At 53.1% G+C, this 17,155-nt stretch overlaps 1 protein-coding gene and 1 long non-coding RNA gene across 6 annotated transcripts in view; one reads left to right on the plus strand and one right to left on the minus strand.

Moving 5' to 3' along the window:
• SPATA21 (spermatogenesis associated 21) overlaps positions 1-17,155 on the minus strand; it is a 34,698-nt gene that overhangs the window by 12,712 nt on the left and 4,831 nt on the right. The window contains exons 1-12 of one of the 5 annotated variants that reach the window (XM_040462407.1): positions 16,683-16,792; positions 16,405-16,584; positions 14,979-15,150; positions 13,251-13,402; positions 11,037-11,256; positions 8,804-9,099; positions 8,408-8,456; positions 7,334-7,785; positions 6,854-6,942; positions 4,854-4,991; positions 2,669-2,740; positions 2,436-2,553 (exon numbers count right to left, since the gene is read on the minus strand). In XM_040462407.1, coding sequence (XP_040318341.1) covers positions 2,436-2,553; positions 2,669-2,740; positions 4,854-4,991; positions 6,854-6,942; positions 7,334-7,785; positions 8,408-8,456; positions 8,804-9,099; positions 11,037-11,256; positions 13,251-13,402; positions 14,979-15,107 — 1,715 coding nt within the window. In that variant the 5' untranslated portion in view covers positions 15,108-15,150; positions 16,405-16,584; positions 16,683-16,792. Of the gene's footprint in view, positions 1-2,435; positions 2,554-2,668; positions 2,741-4,853; positions 4,992-6,853; positions 6,943-7,333; positions 7,786-8,407; positions 8,457-8,803; positions 9,100-11,036; positions 11,257-13,250; positions 13,403-14,978; positions 15,230-16,245; positions 16,297-16,404; positions 16,585-16,682; positions 16,793-17,155 lie in introns of those variants that run through there. The other 4 variants (XM_040462400.1, XM_040462417.1, XM_040462424.1 and 1 more) reach the window with 4 other exon arrangements.
• Positions 2,672-9,880, plus strand: LOC121021809 (uncharacterized). Its single transcript, XR_005786689.1, has 2 exons — positions 2,672-2,755; positions 9,367-9,880. It is a non-coding gene; the product is annotated as an uncharacterized LOC121021809 (long non-coding RNA).

Below are 17,155 nucleotides of genomic sequence, written 5' to 3' on the forward strand. Positions count from 1 at the left end.
TTCCCTTCTGCATGTTCCCCCAAGAGAACCAAAATATGTGTCCACAAACAGACTTGTACAAAAATGTTAATGGCAGCTTTATTCATTATAACTCCATGCTGGAAACAGCTCAGAAATCCATCCATACGGGGCGCCTGGGTGCTCAGTCAGTTAAGCGTCCAGCTTCAGCTCAGGTCATGATCTGGAAGTTTGCGGGTTCCAGCCCCACATCAGGCTCTGGGCTGACTGACGGCTCAGAGCCTGGAGCCTGCTTCGAATTCTGTGTCTCCCTCTCTCTCGCTGCCCCTCCCCACTCGTTCTTTGTCTCTCTCTCTCTCTCTCTCTCTCTCTCGAAAATAAATAAAAACATTTTAAAAATTAAAAAAAGAAAAGGGTGGGGGGCGCCTGGGTGGCTCAGCATCCTGATCTCACATCTTGTGAGTTTGAGCCTCGGGTTGGGCTCTGTTGCTGACAGCCTGGAGCCTACTTTGGATTCTGTGTCTCCGTCTCTCTCTGCCCCTCCCCTGCTCACGCTCTGCCTCTCTCTCTCTCTCTCAAAAATAAACATTTAAAAATAAGTCAATCAATAAAATAAAATAAAATAAAATAAAATAAAATAACAAAGAAATCCATCCGTAAAAGAATGGATGAACCAACTATGGTAGACTCGTAAATGGGACACACTCAGCAACGATATGGACAAATCGCAAAAGCGCTGTGCTGAGTTCAAGAAGCCACACTACGACTGCAAACCGTATGTCTCCACTGATGCGAAGTTGCCTACAGGCAAAACCAATCTGTGATGGAAAACAAACCAGAAGAGAGCGATGGCCTGCGCAGGGGTGGGTTCAGAGGGCGACTGGGAGGGGTCAGGAGGGCCCTTTCCGGAGTGATGGTAAAGTTCTGTATACCTTGAGAGGGGTTCAGGTTGCCCGGATGTGGGCGTTTGCCGCGACCCAGACCCTGACGATCTGTGTGCTTCACTGAATGTAAATTATATCGCAAGAAGGGATTTAAAAACAACAACAACAACAACAACAACAAACCTCTAGAGAAATATTGATCTTTAGTTATTATTTTTTTTACGTATATTTGTTTTTGAGACAGAGAGAGACAGAGCATGAACGGGGGAGGGTCAGAGAGAGAGGGAGACACAGAATCAGAAGCAGGCTCCAGGCTCTGAGCCGTCAGCACAGAGCCCGACGCGGGGCTCGAACTCACGGACTGCCAGATCGTGACCTGAGCCGAAGTCGGCTGCTTAACCGACTGAGCCACCCAGGCGCCCCTTGATCTTCAGTTATGGATATGTTTGCCGAAGTATTTAGAGGAAAATGACCCTAATTTATTTTGAAATGAATAAAAAAACCCAATGTGGATGGGTGACTAGAGGGCTGAGTAGACAGCAGATAAAATGAGTATGGAGGACGGGCAGTGATGGGATCTAGGTGGTGGGTATGTAAACATTCGTGTGAAATTCTCTCCAATTGCTGCATATTTGAAATTTTCAATAAACAAAGGGGGAAAAAAACCAAGCAGTGAGAACTTAAGAACAGAAAGCAAGGGAGTAAGGATTCGTTCTTGTTTGGGGAGAGAGTGCTTTGTGATTAGGGCAGGGCCCACAGGGCTCTGAGGTTATTGGACAGGATCTATTTTTAAACTGGGGACATGGACACATGGGAATTTGTTTCATTGGTTTTAAAATTATACATGTATGTTCTTCAGAGTTATGTATATTTAGAGTACTTTACAGGGGCTGGGGGGTTGCTAAGCTGGAACAGCCTGCTATCATTCCCCCTCCTCTGACCCCATGTGGACAAGGCCTGGTCTCAGCGACAGGGACAAGCCCCTGTGGGGGACACAGAGAGACCAGCTGGGGCATTCTCCTGTCATGTGTAGCTTTTAGCCCTTGAGTGTCGATGTTCCGTTTGTATGTAGCCATACCTTCTTTAGACGAACCACTAACCACCCACCAGCTCACTCTGGAAACGAACCACTAACCACCCACCAGCCCACTCTGGAAACGTGGGGAGGCCTCCATCTCTAGTGTTCTCTGGCCCCAGGCAGCCTCCATTACATTCCTTTCCTGCGATCGCAACACTGATAGAGCAAGAAAGAATTTTGCTGCTTGCTGCTGAGGTTGTTAAACTAGGAGGGTGTGAATATGGGGCTGCCAGTTGCCATCCTTCCCACGGTGAGAAGAGCCTAGCTGAGCTTGGAGCCAGTGTACAGAGATGAATAGGAGGGACCGAGCCTTAATGGTATCATCCGGTCTCCTGGATCCAGCCATTCCTGAGACACGATCAGTTATGTGAGCCAATATATTCCCCTTTTGCTTCAACCAGTCTTATTTGGGTGTCTTTCACTTGCGACCAGGAACCCTAACTATCAGCTGTCAAAATACGAGCTGCCATTTCTGGGTCTGCGACCCTCCACCCCCAGCCACCAGCCCCACTCACTCGGTGATCTCCTCTAAGGCTGCCTCGGGTAGGGCCAGCATCTCCACCATCAGGGACAGGATCTCAAAGAGCAGAGTGTGGGGGTTGGGGGGAGCCGTGTCCGTCAGGGCGCTCTGTTCTGGGGACATGGGATGATGTCTGCCGTTACCATCTGGCAGCTCCGGAGACCCACCCTCCACCGGCCTCCAGGCCCCTCCCCGAACTCTCGCTGCTCTGGGCTCATCCCTGCTCACCCACGGAGGAGAAGAAACGCCCGCTGTCTGTCATCACAGCCAAGAAGTCCTTGAAGCCTACACGACCATCTCCTGTGGAGGCCAGAGGTACAACAGTGGGCGGGTCCCAGGCATTGCAGCCCAGGCGTGCTTACTGGCATCTACTCAATGGGTCTGATGATAAAACACGTATACGGCACACACTGAACACATATATCACATGTATTCAATGCATATATCTGTGGAGCAGACGGGAAAGTGGAAGGCGAAAATTAAAATCTCCTGCGTGGGAAGCTCCCAGAACTTGGGTCCTAGAGATAGCAGCCTGGATTCACATCCCCAGTCCACCACTTGCTATCTTTGCAGCCTTCACAAAGTCTCTGAACCCCCCCCCCCCCAAGCCTTAGTTTTCTCATCTATAGTCATCCCTGTATCATGGATGATCACGCGAGGCAAAGTGTTTAGAACAGGGCCATGCATCTCTTACGAGCTCACTAAATGTCAGTGACTGTTATTATCACCATGTGCCAGTCACTGCACGAAAATTATGCACCCACAAGAGTCCCACCTCGGCCTTCAAGGCCCAGTTACCTGTCTCTGGCCTCACCTGGTGCCAAGCGCCTCCGGCACGAGCCTGTTCTTCCACGGGGGGCCACGTTCCCTGTTCTGGGCCTTTGCACATGCTGCTTCCTCTTCCCGAATCCTCTCTACTGTCCTCCAACTCCCTCACTTAGTAAGCATCCTACGTGTGCTTCTGCCTGACTAACACCTGACCGAGTCAGCTGCCCCATTAACCACTCTCATAAATTTAATGGAGGTTCTGGAAGGCAGGGACTGGGTCTGTGTTGTTCTGCGCTGTACGCCCAGGACTTAAGACAGGTAGGTCTTGGGGGTGCCTGGCTGGCTCAGTTGGAGGAACGTGAGGCTTAGTCTTAAGGTTGTGAGTTCAAGCCCCACGTTGGGTTGTAGAGATTACTTAAATGAATAAAATTAAAAAAAAAAAACAAACAAGACAGCAGATGTTCTCTGAACTACTAGACAAATGAATGAATGGTCTCTAATCTTGAAAACCACCCTCTGGAGGTGCTTAATACTCTTATCCCCATGTCACAGATAAAGCCTGAGGCACGGAGAGTAGAAAGCAGTTGCCAGAGGGTCACATAGGGGCAGAACTGGGGTCAATTCCTGGCTTGTGTGTGTGGATTCGCCCTTGTACAGTGATGGAGGAAACACAGGAGGCCAGGTAGTGGCCAGGACCCCAGGACCCTTACAGCTTCACTGCTCCCCGTGTCGTGCATCTAGCCAATCAAACCACGTGTGATTCCCCTGACCCCCCCCCCATTCCTCTTCCCTTTGTCTACGTTATTTCCACCACCAGGAATGCCCTTCTTCCTTTTCTCCCCACCTAACCCCTGTCTAATCTTTCACAATTTGCCTCAGGCATCACCTCCTCCAGGAAGCCTTCCTCCCTGATCCCTTCCTCCAAGCCACCTTAAGTACTTCTTCCTTTGATGACTCCTACTTCTGTGTCCCTGTCTAGGTGAGCACCTCAAGGGCAGGTCTCATGGGTCTTACACATCCCTTTATTCTCACTGCCCAGCACGGGAATGGGCACACAGTGAGCATTGAATAAATATTTGGTGGATGAATAGTACCAGCAGGCTAACGTCTCCTGGACGCGTCCTGTGCACCAGGCCTTGTGCTCAATGCTTTGCCTGGATCGTCTCATTTGCTTTTCAGTAGCCTGGTGAGATGGGTACTACTATCAGACCCATTTTACAGCAACAGGCGTGGTGAGCTTGTTCAAGATCACACAGCTGGTCAAAGGAGCGACCAAGTGGGGAGAATGTCCTGTGAAGCACACGTGAGGGCCTAAAAGGGAGGAGTCTGAGGAATCACCTACGTCCTGGGGTCAGAAGGTAGGTCGCGGTCATCTCTGGGTCCCCAGGACCTGGCACTGAGTGGGTGCTCAGAGAGCAGTAACCGTGGGGGCCGGGACCAGCTACATAACTTGTGGGCCCCAGTGCAAAATGAAAACGCAGGGTGGGGCCCCTCACTCAAAAATTACGAAGAGTTTCCAGACTGTGACAGCAGACCATTAAACTGCGCACAGGGCCCTTTGAGCGCGGGGCCCTATGTGACCATGAAGGTCCCACGTGGCTGGTCCTCAGGCCTGGGACTGAGAATGACGCCTCCCCCCACTCACCATCAACATCAGCACTCATCAGGGCGTCCTCTACCTGGGCCGGTGTCAGGGAGATGCCCACGAGCAATAGGATGTTCTCCAGGCTCTGGGCGTCCACCTCGCCATGGCCATTGAAGACCTCAAAGTAGCTGCGGAAGGCTGGGGGGGGGGGGGGGGCGCCGCGGGGTCACGTGAGGCAGGGACATTGCTTGTTGCTACCATTCATCCCACCCCTTCCAACCACCCTCCTGCCCCGGCATCCTTTAACACCATGGCTGGGAGGAGGGGCAAAGGTCACTAAAAGGACGACAGTGGAAGGCGCAGTCCCACTCACGCACTCTACTCACTCTACTCTCTATTACAAGGTCAGGCCAAGGGTTCAGCTGGTGCACCAAATGCTAACCTCCTTAGCGATCTTCATTTTGTACCAGGAGGGCACACGCCCTATTGAGGGCACCCCTGCTATGTGCCAGGCACCGTGCTGGGCTCTTTACGGCCGTGTTCTCATATTAAATTCTTATGACAACCTCTAAGAGTCGAATGCGTGTTCCTTTTGTAAAGATAGGGAAACTGAGGCTTAGAGACTAGCCAGGCAGGTCTTTCTGACTCTTTGGCTTTGGTGCTGTGTGGTCAATTATCTGCACGGACGAGGCTTCTAGGATAGCTTGTCTGGACCAGAGCAGAGGGCTGGAAGCACACTGAGAAAATTCCAGAAAAGCACCAACTGATACCAAAGCCACGGCCTGGTCATAACGTGAGAGTGCCTGGCTTCTCAGCCCTCTCGTTACGGCAAAATGCAGGGAGAGTCAACAGACCTAGAGAGACAGCTGGTTCCACCAGTTGACAATAAGCCGCGTTGCCCTCATGGGCTAATTGCATCCCACCCAGATTCCTCTGTTGCAGCCCTAGTCCCCACTACCTTAGCATGTGACTGCATTAGAGACAGGGCCTTTAAAGAGGTGGTTAAGTTAAATTAAAAAAAAAATTTTTTTTTTTACTTTAATGTTTGTTTATTTTTGAGGGAGAGAGAGACAGAGTGTGAACAGGGGAGGGGCAGAGAGAGAGGGAGACACAGAATTAAGAGCAGGCTCCAGGTTCTGAGCTGTCAGCACGGAGCCCGACGCGGGGCTCAAACCCACGAACTGTGAGATCATGACCTGAGCTGAAGTCAGACGCCCAACGACTGAGCCACCGAGGTGCCCCTTTAAATTTTTTCTTTGTTCGTTTTGTTTTAGATAGAGAGCGCGCAAGCAGGGGAGAGGGGTAGAAGGAGAGAGAGAGAGAATATCTTAAGCAGACTCTGAAGTTGTCAGCACAGAGCCCGACGTGGGGCTCGAACTCCCAAGAGTGAGTTCACATGACCTGAGTCAAAGCCAGATGCTTAACCGACTGAGCCACTCAGGTGCCCCTGGAGGCGGTTAAGTTAAAATGTGACAGTAGCATGGGTCCTGATCCAATGTGACGAGTGTCCTTACAAGGAAAGGAAATGTGGGAAGAGACACCAGGGATGAGTGTGCACAGAGGGAGGACCACACGAGGACACAAGGAGAGGCGGCCACCTGCAAGCCAAGGAGAGAGGCCTCAGAAGACACCAAATCTGCCAACACCTTGATCTTGGACTTCTAACCTTGAGAGCTGTGAGAAATAAATGCTCAGCCACACAGTTTGGGATACTCTGTTGTGGCGGCCCAAGCAAACTCTACAATTGCCGTGGGTGAGTCGCTGTACTTCTCTGAGCCTCGATGTTCCTATCTGTGAGATGGACAGAACAGTGCCTCTTCTGAGAGCAGTTGTGTTAACTCAGTGCCTGGCACATGATAGACCCTGAAGTCTGGCGCATAGAACAGACCCCAGGAAGGGGTCACGGGGAGCCAGAGAGCACTTTCGGGGAAGCTAGAAGGGGCCACGGCCGGCCACGGCTGACGGAGAGGTCACAGACTTGGGAGAGGAGAGAAGGGCGGAAGGAGGACATCCGTGTGCCCTCCTGGGGCTGGGGTGGGGTGCGGCGGGGCTGCCCTCACCTTCCTCCTGCTTCAGGGTGAGGTGCTCCTCCGACCTCTCCTCCCGGGTCTGAGACAGCTTGAGGAGGCCGCGCTCCTCCAGCTCCTGCCTGCAGAGGACGGACCGGGGCAGGGGCACATGTCCAGCCACCCTCCCTGGCCCGGAGCCTCCCCCAGGAAGCTAGGGGAGGGTGAGGGGGAAGCGGGGGACAGGGGAGGGCACCGGGAAGACGCTTGGGAAGTCAAGAGAGTCTCTCAGAGTGACCCCCGGTGAGGAGGCGGCAGGGGTGAGGGGCCATGAGGGGAAGGGACACACTGTGGGAGGGTTAGGAAGGGAAAAGCTGTCAGAGATGGGGGGAAAAAAGACCTAGGTGTGGGGGAGGGAGGGGACCGGAAGCGAGGAGAAACGGAGAGAGGACACCCGAGCAGGAACAGGTGCAGTGACAGGGACACTGGGACACGGGCTGCGACCTTGGGCGCCCTTTGCGGGGTGGCTCCTACCGTGCCTTGGAGCTGCTCAGGCTCCTGTCTCCGCTCGGGTGCAGGAGTTCTGTCCTTCTCCAGCCCGCGTCCAGGGTGGGGGGCGGCAGGGCCACCGCGGGCCCTGGGACCGGGGTGCCCCCAGGGGCGGGGATTGGCCCGGGGGCTGGCCACCGGGCCCAGGATGGGGCCATCACAGGGGCCGGCGCGGGGGTCTGAGGCAGGGTCAGAAGCAGGCTGGGGGCTGAGCTGGGCACAGGGGTCAGGGTCCTGGGGGACTTCCGGTTTGGCAGGGCCCGGGCCTTGGCCGTCGCCCTCCGATGTGTGGCCTCCGCCTCTTCCACCTCCAGCAAGCACTTCATGAAGCCTTGCCGAAGGTTCCCGAGGTTCTGGGCCCCGGCGGCCACCGTGGGCGCCTGAGGCTGCTTCTGCACGGGATCCAGGTCCCTCCTCTCTCCAGTGTCCCTCATCTCCTGGGGACAGGACACGGGAAGGGACCCGGGAGGCCTCCCGCCAGCCAGACTGTCCCACCCGAGCTTTTCCTGCCACTCGCGCTCCGGGCCCTGGTCTGCCTCTTTCCTCCATAACTGCCCGGGACGACGCATGCGAGGCGCCTAATAAATGCCCACTCATTCGTCCGGCAAATCCAGCCACCTCCTGCGTCTGTCCCTCCCAATACAGGGATGGGCCGTCCCCAGTCCACCTCCAGCCCCCAGGCCATGCCGCACAGACTCCTGGGCCGTTTCTCCCGGATGAGACACAGGGCTTGCCTCACACCCTGTCCCTGAGGGTATCGGCTCTGCTTCGTCCGTTATTATCTTCCTAAAAAAAATCTCCCCCCTGACCAACCCCTCCAGCTACCAGCCCAGGGCTCTGCTCCTCTTTCCAAGCTCCAGAGTACAAGGGCATCCTCTGACCACCACCCCCCCCCCAAGACGCACACACACGCCTACGTGCAAACACACACGCATGCGTGTGCCTCCACGTACACACTCACACTTACGCCTTCCCCAGCTGGACTCCAAATACCACAGCCCCTCCTTCCTCTTCCTGCCCACCTGTGCCCTCCCCACCCCCCACTCTGGGTCTACTTACTGGTGGAGGAACAGGCCCTGGTGTTGGCTGGGTCTCCACCCCCTCGACCCTAAACAAGGGAGAGACCCCGGGATGGCAGAGGGGCTCAGCTCAAGGCTTGTCCTTTGCGCCGACCGTCCCTCCGCCCCCAGGACACTCAGATGGGGCCCCTCATTCCCTCACATCCCCACGTGAGGACAAGGCCCTTACAGCACAGGTTTGCAGCACAAAGAATTCTGGTGTCAGAGCTATCATACAGATGGGGAAACTGAAGCCCAGAGGGGCGTGACTTGCCCGAGGTCCTACATCAGGTCAGGAGGAGTCAGGACTAGAATTCACCTCACCGGTAACTTACCAGAAGCATGTCCTCGTTGGGCCAGGGAGTGGGGTAGGGGATGGCATCAGGGGATGGCTTACCCTCCTTTTGGGGGGTCAGGTCCTGGCGTGGATGGTGGGAAGGAGTTGGCCGTCTTTTCCTCCAGAGTTGCCAGGGGCATTCGGGGCCCTGCCCCCCGAGAACTGTCCTCATGTCCCCCTGGGCCAGGCTCTGGCAGAGCCCCCTGTGGCCTGATACATGGGGTGTCCACCTCCTCGGCGGGCTTGTCTCCCGGTTGCTGCCCACGGCTGTCCGAGGTGCAAAAAGCCTTCACCGGCTGTACTATGTCTTCCCCATTAGCTGCCTGGTGACCTGGGGGAGGCCGCCACTCTGGGTCCTGCCAAGGACAAGGATACCAAAATGAGGAGTCCCATCCTGGCTCCCAGGTGAATTCCACAGTCACCTGGAGACCAGTTATCACAGGCTTAGTCTCATCCAGGCACTGCAAGCGTCCTCTTACTGCGTGCTCCCAGCACCCCTAGAAAGCAGCACAGATTCTCGTGTTCAGGGATGAAACGCTGGGGCCCGTAGGAGTCATGGCCCACCCAAAGTCATAGGAATAGAAGGGGAACTTGGAGGAAGTGAGGCAGTTCCCTTTAAATAGGGTTTCCCGAGGAGGGTTCAGAGTACAAGAATCCCTAAAAAAGGAGTTTTACGTCAACTGACACAGGACTTATTATAAAGTGACTTATGATCAACACAGTGTGATACCGGAATGAGGACAGAGAGATAAATGGAACAAAGAGAGTCCAGAAATAGGCTTCCACATGCACGTTCAACTGGTTTGCCACGAAGGTACAAACCCAGTGTGGAAAGGAGTCTTCAGTAAATGGCGCTGGAATGGATGGATGGCCACACGCAAAAAACTGAACCACTATCTAACACGCATGCACGCACGCGCAAGGATTAACTCAAAACGGATCCTAAAATGTAAATGTTAAGCCTGACATGAAAAAATTCTTGAAGAAAACATAGGAGAACTTCTGATGTGACCTTGGGTTAAGCAAAGATGTCTAAGAAACAACACCAAAAAATCAAGCCCTAACGAAAATATTGATACATTCGGCCTTATCAGAATTCAGAACTTCTGTTCTTTGAAAGTCACTGGTAAGAGAATGGAAAAGACAAGACACAGACTGGGGGAAAGACATTCGCCAATCACACATCTGATAAAGGACTTGTGTTCAGAATATATAAGAACTCTCCAAACTCAATCAGAAGAAAAGAATCTGATTTTTTTTTAAAGGCAGTATGTGAAAGGACAATGCACAAAATGGAAGGAAAAAAGTGTGTAAATCGTTTGTGTCATAAGAGTTTAGTATCCACCATATATAAAGAACTCCTACAACTCAACAATAAGATGACTAGTCCGATGAAAACAACGGGCAAAGCATTTGAATAGACATTTCTCCAAAGAAGATATACGGATGGCCTAGAAGCGCATTTACAAATGGTCAGCATCGTTAGTCATTAGGAACATGCAAACCCAGGCCACCATGAGAGTCCACGAGGCACCTATCAGAACACTTAAAATTAAAGACCAGCCCGGGGCGCCTGGGTGGCACAGTCGGTTAAGCGTCCGACTTCAGCCAGGTCACGATCTCGCGGTCCGGGAGTTCGAGCCCCGCGTCGGGCTCTGGGCTGATGGCTCAGAGCCTGGAGCCTGTTTAAGGGGCCTGGGGAAATTTTAGTGGGGGGGGGAGGTGACAGATAAGGTTTGCTTTCTTGATTGTGGTGCTGGCTTCATGTGCACCAAAACATCAAGTTGTACAGTTGGAGTATGTGCGAGCGTGTGTCCATTATACCTCACTGAAGCTCTAAGGAAATAATCTTAAAATGAAAATAAGTGAAAAGGTATTTTGTAGTCAAATGAGTTCGAAAAAGGCACCGCGCTCTAGCCGTCTCCTGCGAGGTCCCACAAAAGCTCGGCCGCTAAGAAGCAGCTTCTAGGATATCCTAGCGTGAAGAAAACTTTGTCTGAGCTTTTTAAATCCAACATGTGCCCGTTCTTATCCTACACGTAACCCCCAAGTCCTCCCTGCCTCCATCGCCCCTTGACATACTGTGGGGCCACTCCGGAAACAGGTTGTAAAGGCTTGCCGTGGGCGATCAAGAATATCCAGAATATTCCAGTGACCCACACAGACTGGGCACTCGACATCGCCAGGGCACAGAGAGGAGCAGACACGAAATGGGGGGGCCCCGGGAGGCTCCTTGGTCTCCCCCAGAGAGCAGCCATTCTGTGCCCTCCTGTCACATCTCCGTGGACATTACCTGGTGGCTCTCGGGGGCTTGACCCTCCACCATCCCTGGGTTCTGATGTCTCCCCGCTTGGTCCTCGGTCTCCTTCCCTGAGCCCTGTTGCTGCTGCCCTTCCTGTGCCGCGGGGACCCTGGAAGGCAGCACCCCCAGCTCACTTCCTGGCTTGGCCTGATCACGGCCTCCTTGCCGCAATCCGGGCCCTTGCTGGGGTGCCGGGGTTGACTGCTTCTTCCTGGGGAGAACGACAAAGCGACACCTCAGCTCCTGGATTGGGCCATCGTTTTATATTCTTAGACTCCTTTGTATTTCCCAGAGCGCCCGTGCAGGACTAGGCACACCAGAGGTGCATACTTAATGCTGGAGAGAATGAATGGAGGACTGACATGAATTCCCCAAATCCCAGATACTATGATCTCAATGTTTCGGGGCGTTAGGATTTTATTATTGTTGTTGTTCAGAATAAAAAGAAACATCAGGGGTGCCTGGCTGGCTCAGCCGGTGGAGCATGTGACTCTTGATCTCAGGGTTGTGAGTTCGAGCCCCACCTTGGGTGTAGCGGTTACTTAAAAAATAAAAGAATCTTTAAAAAAAAAAAAAGAAAGAAAGAAAAGAAAAAAAGAAAAATCAGAGAGAAGAGAGATTGAGGGGCTTGAAGGCTTGAGCCTAGGCCCATAAAGCTGAAGGAGACAGCTCAGGGTTTCAGTCTGTGCCCGGTCTGATGTCACTTTCATGTTCTGGAGTATTTCCCCAGGCTTCTTCCCATGGATGTAACATGTGTGTTTCTCATGGGGATTTAGTTCATTACCATCTTCAAACAATTGCCTAATTTTACACAGTTACGATTACGTCGTGTGTACAGCTTTGCCATCTTTTTTCAATGATCGTTTTAACCTAATTTTTTTCCGTGCCAAAACATCTCTCATACACATGCCTTTTAAGTGGAAGTAGAAAATTTCATATTCGATAAATAAGCATATTCGACTTTACCGTTCCTCTGTAGTGGGTATTTAGGGCATACTGGCATTTCCAGCATTTTTAGCATTTAAAATGACGCGGCAGAGGGAAAAAACTTGCCTAAAACTTTGCCCGCGTCGCAATTATTTCCTCAGGGTGTATTTCTAGACATGGATGAAGGTAAAGGTATTTTTAAGGCCGTTGAAACAAATGGCCAAGTTGTTGAACAGATGTGTTGAAATGGTTTCTATTTCTACCGGTTCCCATCTGGGCGGAGGGGGGCTCCGACCTAGCTTTGCTTCATTTCCCTAATTTTCCATGTAGAAGAGATTATTCAGAGGCTTTTGGTTATAAGCAAATTAAAACGATACGCTGACTAGTCTGAACTATTCCTATTTCTCAAATCTTTTCCTTTTTGCTTCTGTCTGTTTCTCTTTCACTTTCCTCTTTTGAAAAAGATTACACTCTGGGGCTCCTGACTGGCTCAGTCGGTGGAGCATGGGACTCTTGATCTCAGGGTTCTGAGTTTGAGCCCCACGTTGGGTGTAGAGATGACTTAAAAATAAAATCTTTAAAATATAAGAGTCTCATACTCTGGTTTCTTTTCAGATCGTATAAAGCTTTTGCCTTTTAAAATAGGAGTCTTGGGGCACCCGGGTGGCTCAGTCGGTTGAGCGACGGACTTCGGCTCAGGTCATGATCTCACGGTCTGTGAGTTCGAGCCCGGCTCCAGGCTCTGTGCTGACAGCTCAGAGCCTGGAGCCTGCTTCAGATTCTGTGTCTCCCTCTCTCTCTGACCGCCCCCCCCCTCCCCGTTCATGCTCTGTCTCTTTCTGTCTCAAAAATAAACATTAAAAAATTTTTTTTAAATATGAGTCTTGCTGTAGACAAGGTAAAAATACAATATATAGAAAATAGTCACAAGAATGCCATGTAAATGTGTGTTTCTGAGTCTCAGCCTCTCTTTTGTTCAGTCTTCCATTAATTCGGTGAACACATGTTTATTGAACATTTACTAAGTGCCAGGCACAGTCCCAGGCATGAGGGGTTTGAAGCAGAGCAGGACACATAAAAGAAGCTTGTGGTCCAGTGGGTCTAGAAGCCAGTGCAGATGGAAGGTTCGGGAGCAATGATGTAGCGGGATTTGTGCCCCCCGTGAGAGAGAAGATTAAGGGCGTATTTGCCTTAGGCTGGGAGTCCTGCCTCATCCCTGTCCCCTAGGTGGCTCATAGAGTTCTCTCCCGGACCTTCTTTAAGAAGTTCCCAGCTCACCCTGGTTCTGCCGGCCGCCTCTGCTCCTGGGTCCTGAGCTCCCGAAGCCCTTCCTCTGAGGCTGCGCTGTGTTCTGGTCCCTTCTCTGGCCCCCCTGGGGCTGATGAGGGCTGCTTCCCACTGCCCATCCCTGCAGCATCTGGAAACGCAACCTGGAACAGAGATGCCCATGCGCTAGCCCAAGGGTTGGCCACAAGTACCCATTCTGGAGGGCTCCTCCCTCTCCTTGGACATCGTCCAGGCCTCAGGGACAGGGACATCCTGTGCTGACTGCGGAAGGCGCTGCAGAGAGGCAAGGAGGAGGAGGAGGAGGAGGAGGAGGAGAAGGAGGAGAAGGGAGAGGTGCAGGAGAGGGGGAGGGGGAAGGGGAGGGGGAGGAGACAGGGAGCTGGAGAGTGGCTAGGCGTAAGACCTGGCCCAAGCCAGCAGCGCTAAGGGCTCTAGCAGAAACCTACAGTCCGGGGTAGCACCTGAGCCAAGGGAACCCCCGGAGGACAGCCTGACGGAGCCCCCTGGGGGACATCACGACCCTCAGAAGATCCAAGAGAGGCTTCCACAATTTCTGCTACTTCACAGGTCAGGCTCTGGAACCGGATCTCGATGCCCATCTTGGTCTATCAGTCCCTGGCTGAGCCAGTGACTGGAGCCAGCTCCGACCCTCACCTGAGGCAGCAGACTCCAGACGACCTGCCTCAATCACTTGAGGACAGTTGTTCTAATGCAAGGTCGAGCCAACACTGAGGACACCTACGCTCGGGGAGGCAGGGTCTGTGCCCCAGGCAGTGGGGCTCAAAGGGGTGCCATGGCCCGCCCAAGGTCATATGGCTGGTTACATAACCGGACTGAAACCCATGACTTTGTTTGTTGAAAAAAAAAATGAGGGGTAGAGGTGGAGGGAGCCCTGAACGCTTGCCCCAGTCTCCTTCTAAGACCGGCCCCCCTACCTTCAGGCGCTCTCCCTGCCCCCAAGGGAAGCCGTGATTTATAACAGAAGCTACAGGGAGAGGGTAACACTTTACCCAAGGGAATGTTGACTTTTTTTTTTTTTTTTTATGGTGACATTTTTGGCTCTGGGGAAACCAGATGGGAAGGAGGGCTTTGCTTTCTCTGTGCTCTTCAGTTCATGCCCCTTGGCACCTAAAAGAATGGCTGGAAAGAGGCTGAGGGGTATGAGGGAGGCTTAGGATGCAGGCTGAGGGCTGGGAAGGGTCGTGCTGGAAGCCCTGAGCAACTGTCAGGGGACTGGAGGGTCTAAAGGGGGCTGGGGGTCTGGTTTTGCTCACCCAGCATCTATCCTGGTAAGAGAAGCCAGTGGAGTCAAGTGAGTACCACCTCTGGCTCCGTTATACCAAGAGATCCAGGCCACTCTGCTCTGCCACGGTGACTAATTCAGGGATGAGCATGTGACCACGATCTGGGCCAGTCGCAGTGATACCAGAGACTTCCTTCAACTATTGCAGAGAGGTTCTTTCCTGTTGGGGACGCTATGCCAGAGGACGTAAGATGAGAAGATTTTAACCCGAAGTGGCCAGGGCAATCCTTGCCACCTTTCAGGAAGGGCCTGCCTGGGAGCGTCACACTGGAAGGCAGAGCCAACAGACACTCATGTAGCACCTTGATCCAGCCATACCTGAAGCACACCCGTAGATCTGTCATCTACCCAAGCTGATGTAGGGAAAGGTGCCGGCTGGGAATAGCAGGGTCAGAACATGAGGTGCAGGGCCCTACCTGGCTGATTTCTGATATGGTAGGCTCAACACCAGGCCTCTTGCTGATGGTGCTCATGCCAGGACTTGGCTGGGCTTCTGGAGCCTTGATCCTTCCCTCCGTGTGCATCTGGGCGTTTCCGTTGTCCATTGTGCCACAGCCAGTGAGGGTGCCAAGTGAGGGGCATCAGTTGCTGTGGTCCCACAGGAGAAATCCAATCAAAGTTCCACCAAGGTCATTACCTAAGCACTCTTCAGCAGCCCACCTGGAACCTGTGATACAGAGAGCCTGGCTCAAGGGAATAGTCAGGGCCCGGCCCACACCGCAGAGGGATGCAGCGGAAACAGAGAGCTAGCCACACATTCATCCTGATTCTCACAGTAACTCCGAGGAGCAAAGTCACTGGCCCAGGGTCCAATGCCAACTAGGCCACAGAGCAGGAATTAAACCGTGGCCTGTCGGATCCCCAAACACACGCACTTTCTCCTACCCCAGCATTTCCTAATGGGTGCTCTTTGGTCCTAATATTGGTCCCATGAGGTACACCACACACACACACACAAAAAAGAGTTCTGAGGCCAAATGCATTTGGAAAGTGCTGAGTTAAAATAGAATAGGCTCTGGAGCCCCTGGGTGGCTCAGTCGGTTAAGGGTCCGACTTCGGCTCAGGTCACGATCTCGTGGTTCGTGAGTTTGAGCCCCGCGTCAGGCTCTGTGCTGACGGCTCAGAGCCTGGAGCCTGCTTCGGATTCTGTCTCCCTCTCTCTCTGCCCCTCCCCTGCTCACGCTCTGTCTCTCTCTCTCTGTCTCTCAATAATAAATAAACGTTAAATTTTTTTTTTTAAATAGAATAGGCTCTGTGCTGCAGAACTTCTCAGAGCCTTCAATGTGCATGTTAAATATACATTTTAAAGAGTGTCCCAGAATGTCACGGCTGTTGCTGCTATAGATGAAAACTCCAAGTTCTTCTTGGGGTTAAGGAACAAGAGCTGAGAACATCTGTCTCGGGAACCCCAAGGTCTCCAATAGCAACATTTAGTTCGCCAAAGCACCCTCCACCCTGCCCCGGACACATCCCTTTCTAAAGCCTTTCTTGGTGTCTCTCCTGCCTCTCCCACCCAACCTCTTATTAGGCTGTTTCACCACCCCCTACTCAAACATGTTTCAACCTGAGCAGCCCTCCCACAATCCTAATCCCACAGACCCCCAGCCTCTGTGCCCACATCCCACTTCTCTGTCTCCCCAACAACCCCCCCCACCCCCCCACCACCATTCTTCAACCTCCCACCTCTTCTCCAAGCTTCTAGCCACCTCAGCCACCTCCAGCGTCTGGATTCCTCTGAGATAACATTAACACTATTTCTATGGGTGCATCACAGACCCCTTTATACTGTTAACGATTTCTAGGGATAAATCCACCCCCCCCCCCCCAGTGCGACCCTGGGACCTTGAAGATCTTGGTGGTGCTTTCACTTTAAAACAGGGCAGGCCAGCCAACAGACACAGGAGTCTTCTATTTGCTGGGGGCGTTTGCAGGCGGTGCTCTCCTAAGGGCTCTGTGGGATCACTGGGTTCAGCCCTGAGGCTCAGAGGAGCCCCGTGTCTCGTCCAGCGCAACTCAGCTAGTCTGCAGAAGATCTGGATTCAGCCCCAGGCCTGTGCGGCTCCCGGGACCGCGTGTCTCACCGTCTTATCTCGCATCCAAAGAAGCTCAAGCCACTTAACTCGTCTACCTACGTAACCAACAGCTGTTTAACAGACACCTGCCCAAGCTGGGCACGGCACCAGGTCCTGAGGATGCGCTGGCTGTTCTGAAGGCTCTCGCAGCGTACCGGGAGCACAGAGCAGGTGCTCCCAACAGCCACGACCCCCAATCCCCACTCCCTCCTCCTTTCCTCCCACCCCTACCTACACCCCGATCCTTCCTGCAGCTAGGCCTGCGCCCCTACAATGCAGACGAGACCTCCATCCCGTGGGGCGCCCGCCCCAGGCGCAGCGCCCGTCTCCCCAAGGGTCTAGTCTCTCGCTTGGCACAGGGAGGTCAGCGCTGTGACCAAATCCCACCCTCTGCCCTGGAAGTTCCTTGCTCCTCCCAGTCTCTCTCCCATGAGGGCCCCCTGCACATCCCCCTTTCCTCCGGGCATTCCCGCCCCAGGGGTGGATGACCCATCCGGAGGACCGCCCTTCCAGACCCCTCA

This window comes from Herpailurus yagouaroundi, unplaced genomic scaffold (genome assembly GCF_014898765.1).
Source record: "Herpailurus yagouaroundi ecotype Mexico unplaced genomic scaffold, PumYag 77, whole genome shotgun sequence".
In the NCBI taxonomy this organism is placed as follows: Eukaryota; Metazoa; Chordata; class Mammalia; order Carnivora; family Felidae; genus Herpailurus; species Herpailurus yagouaroundi.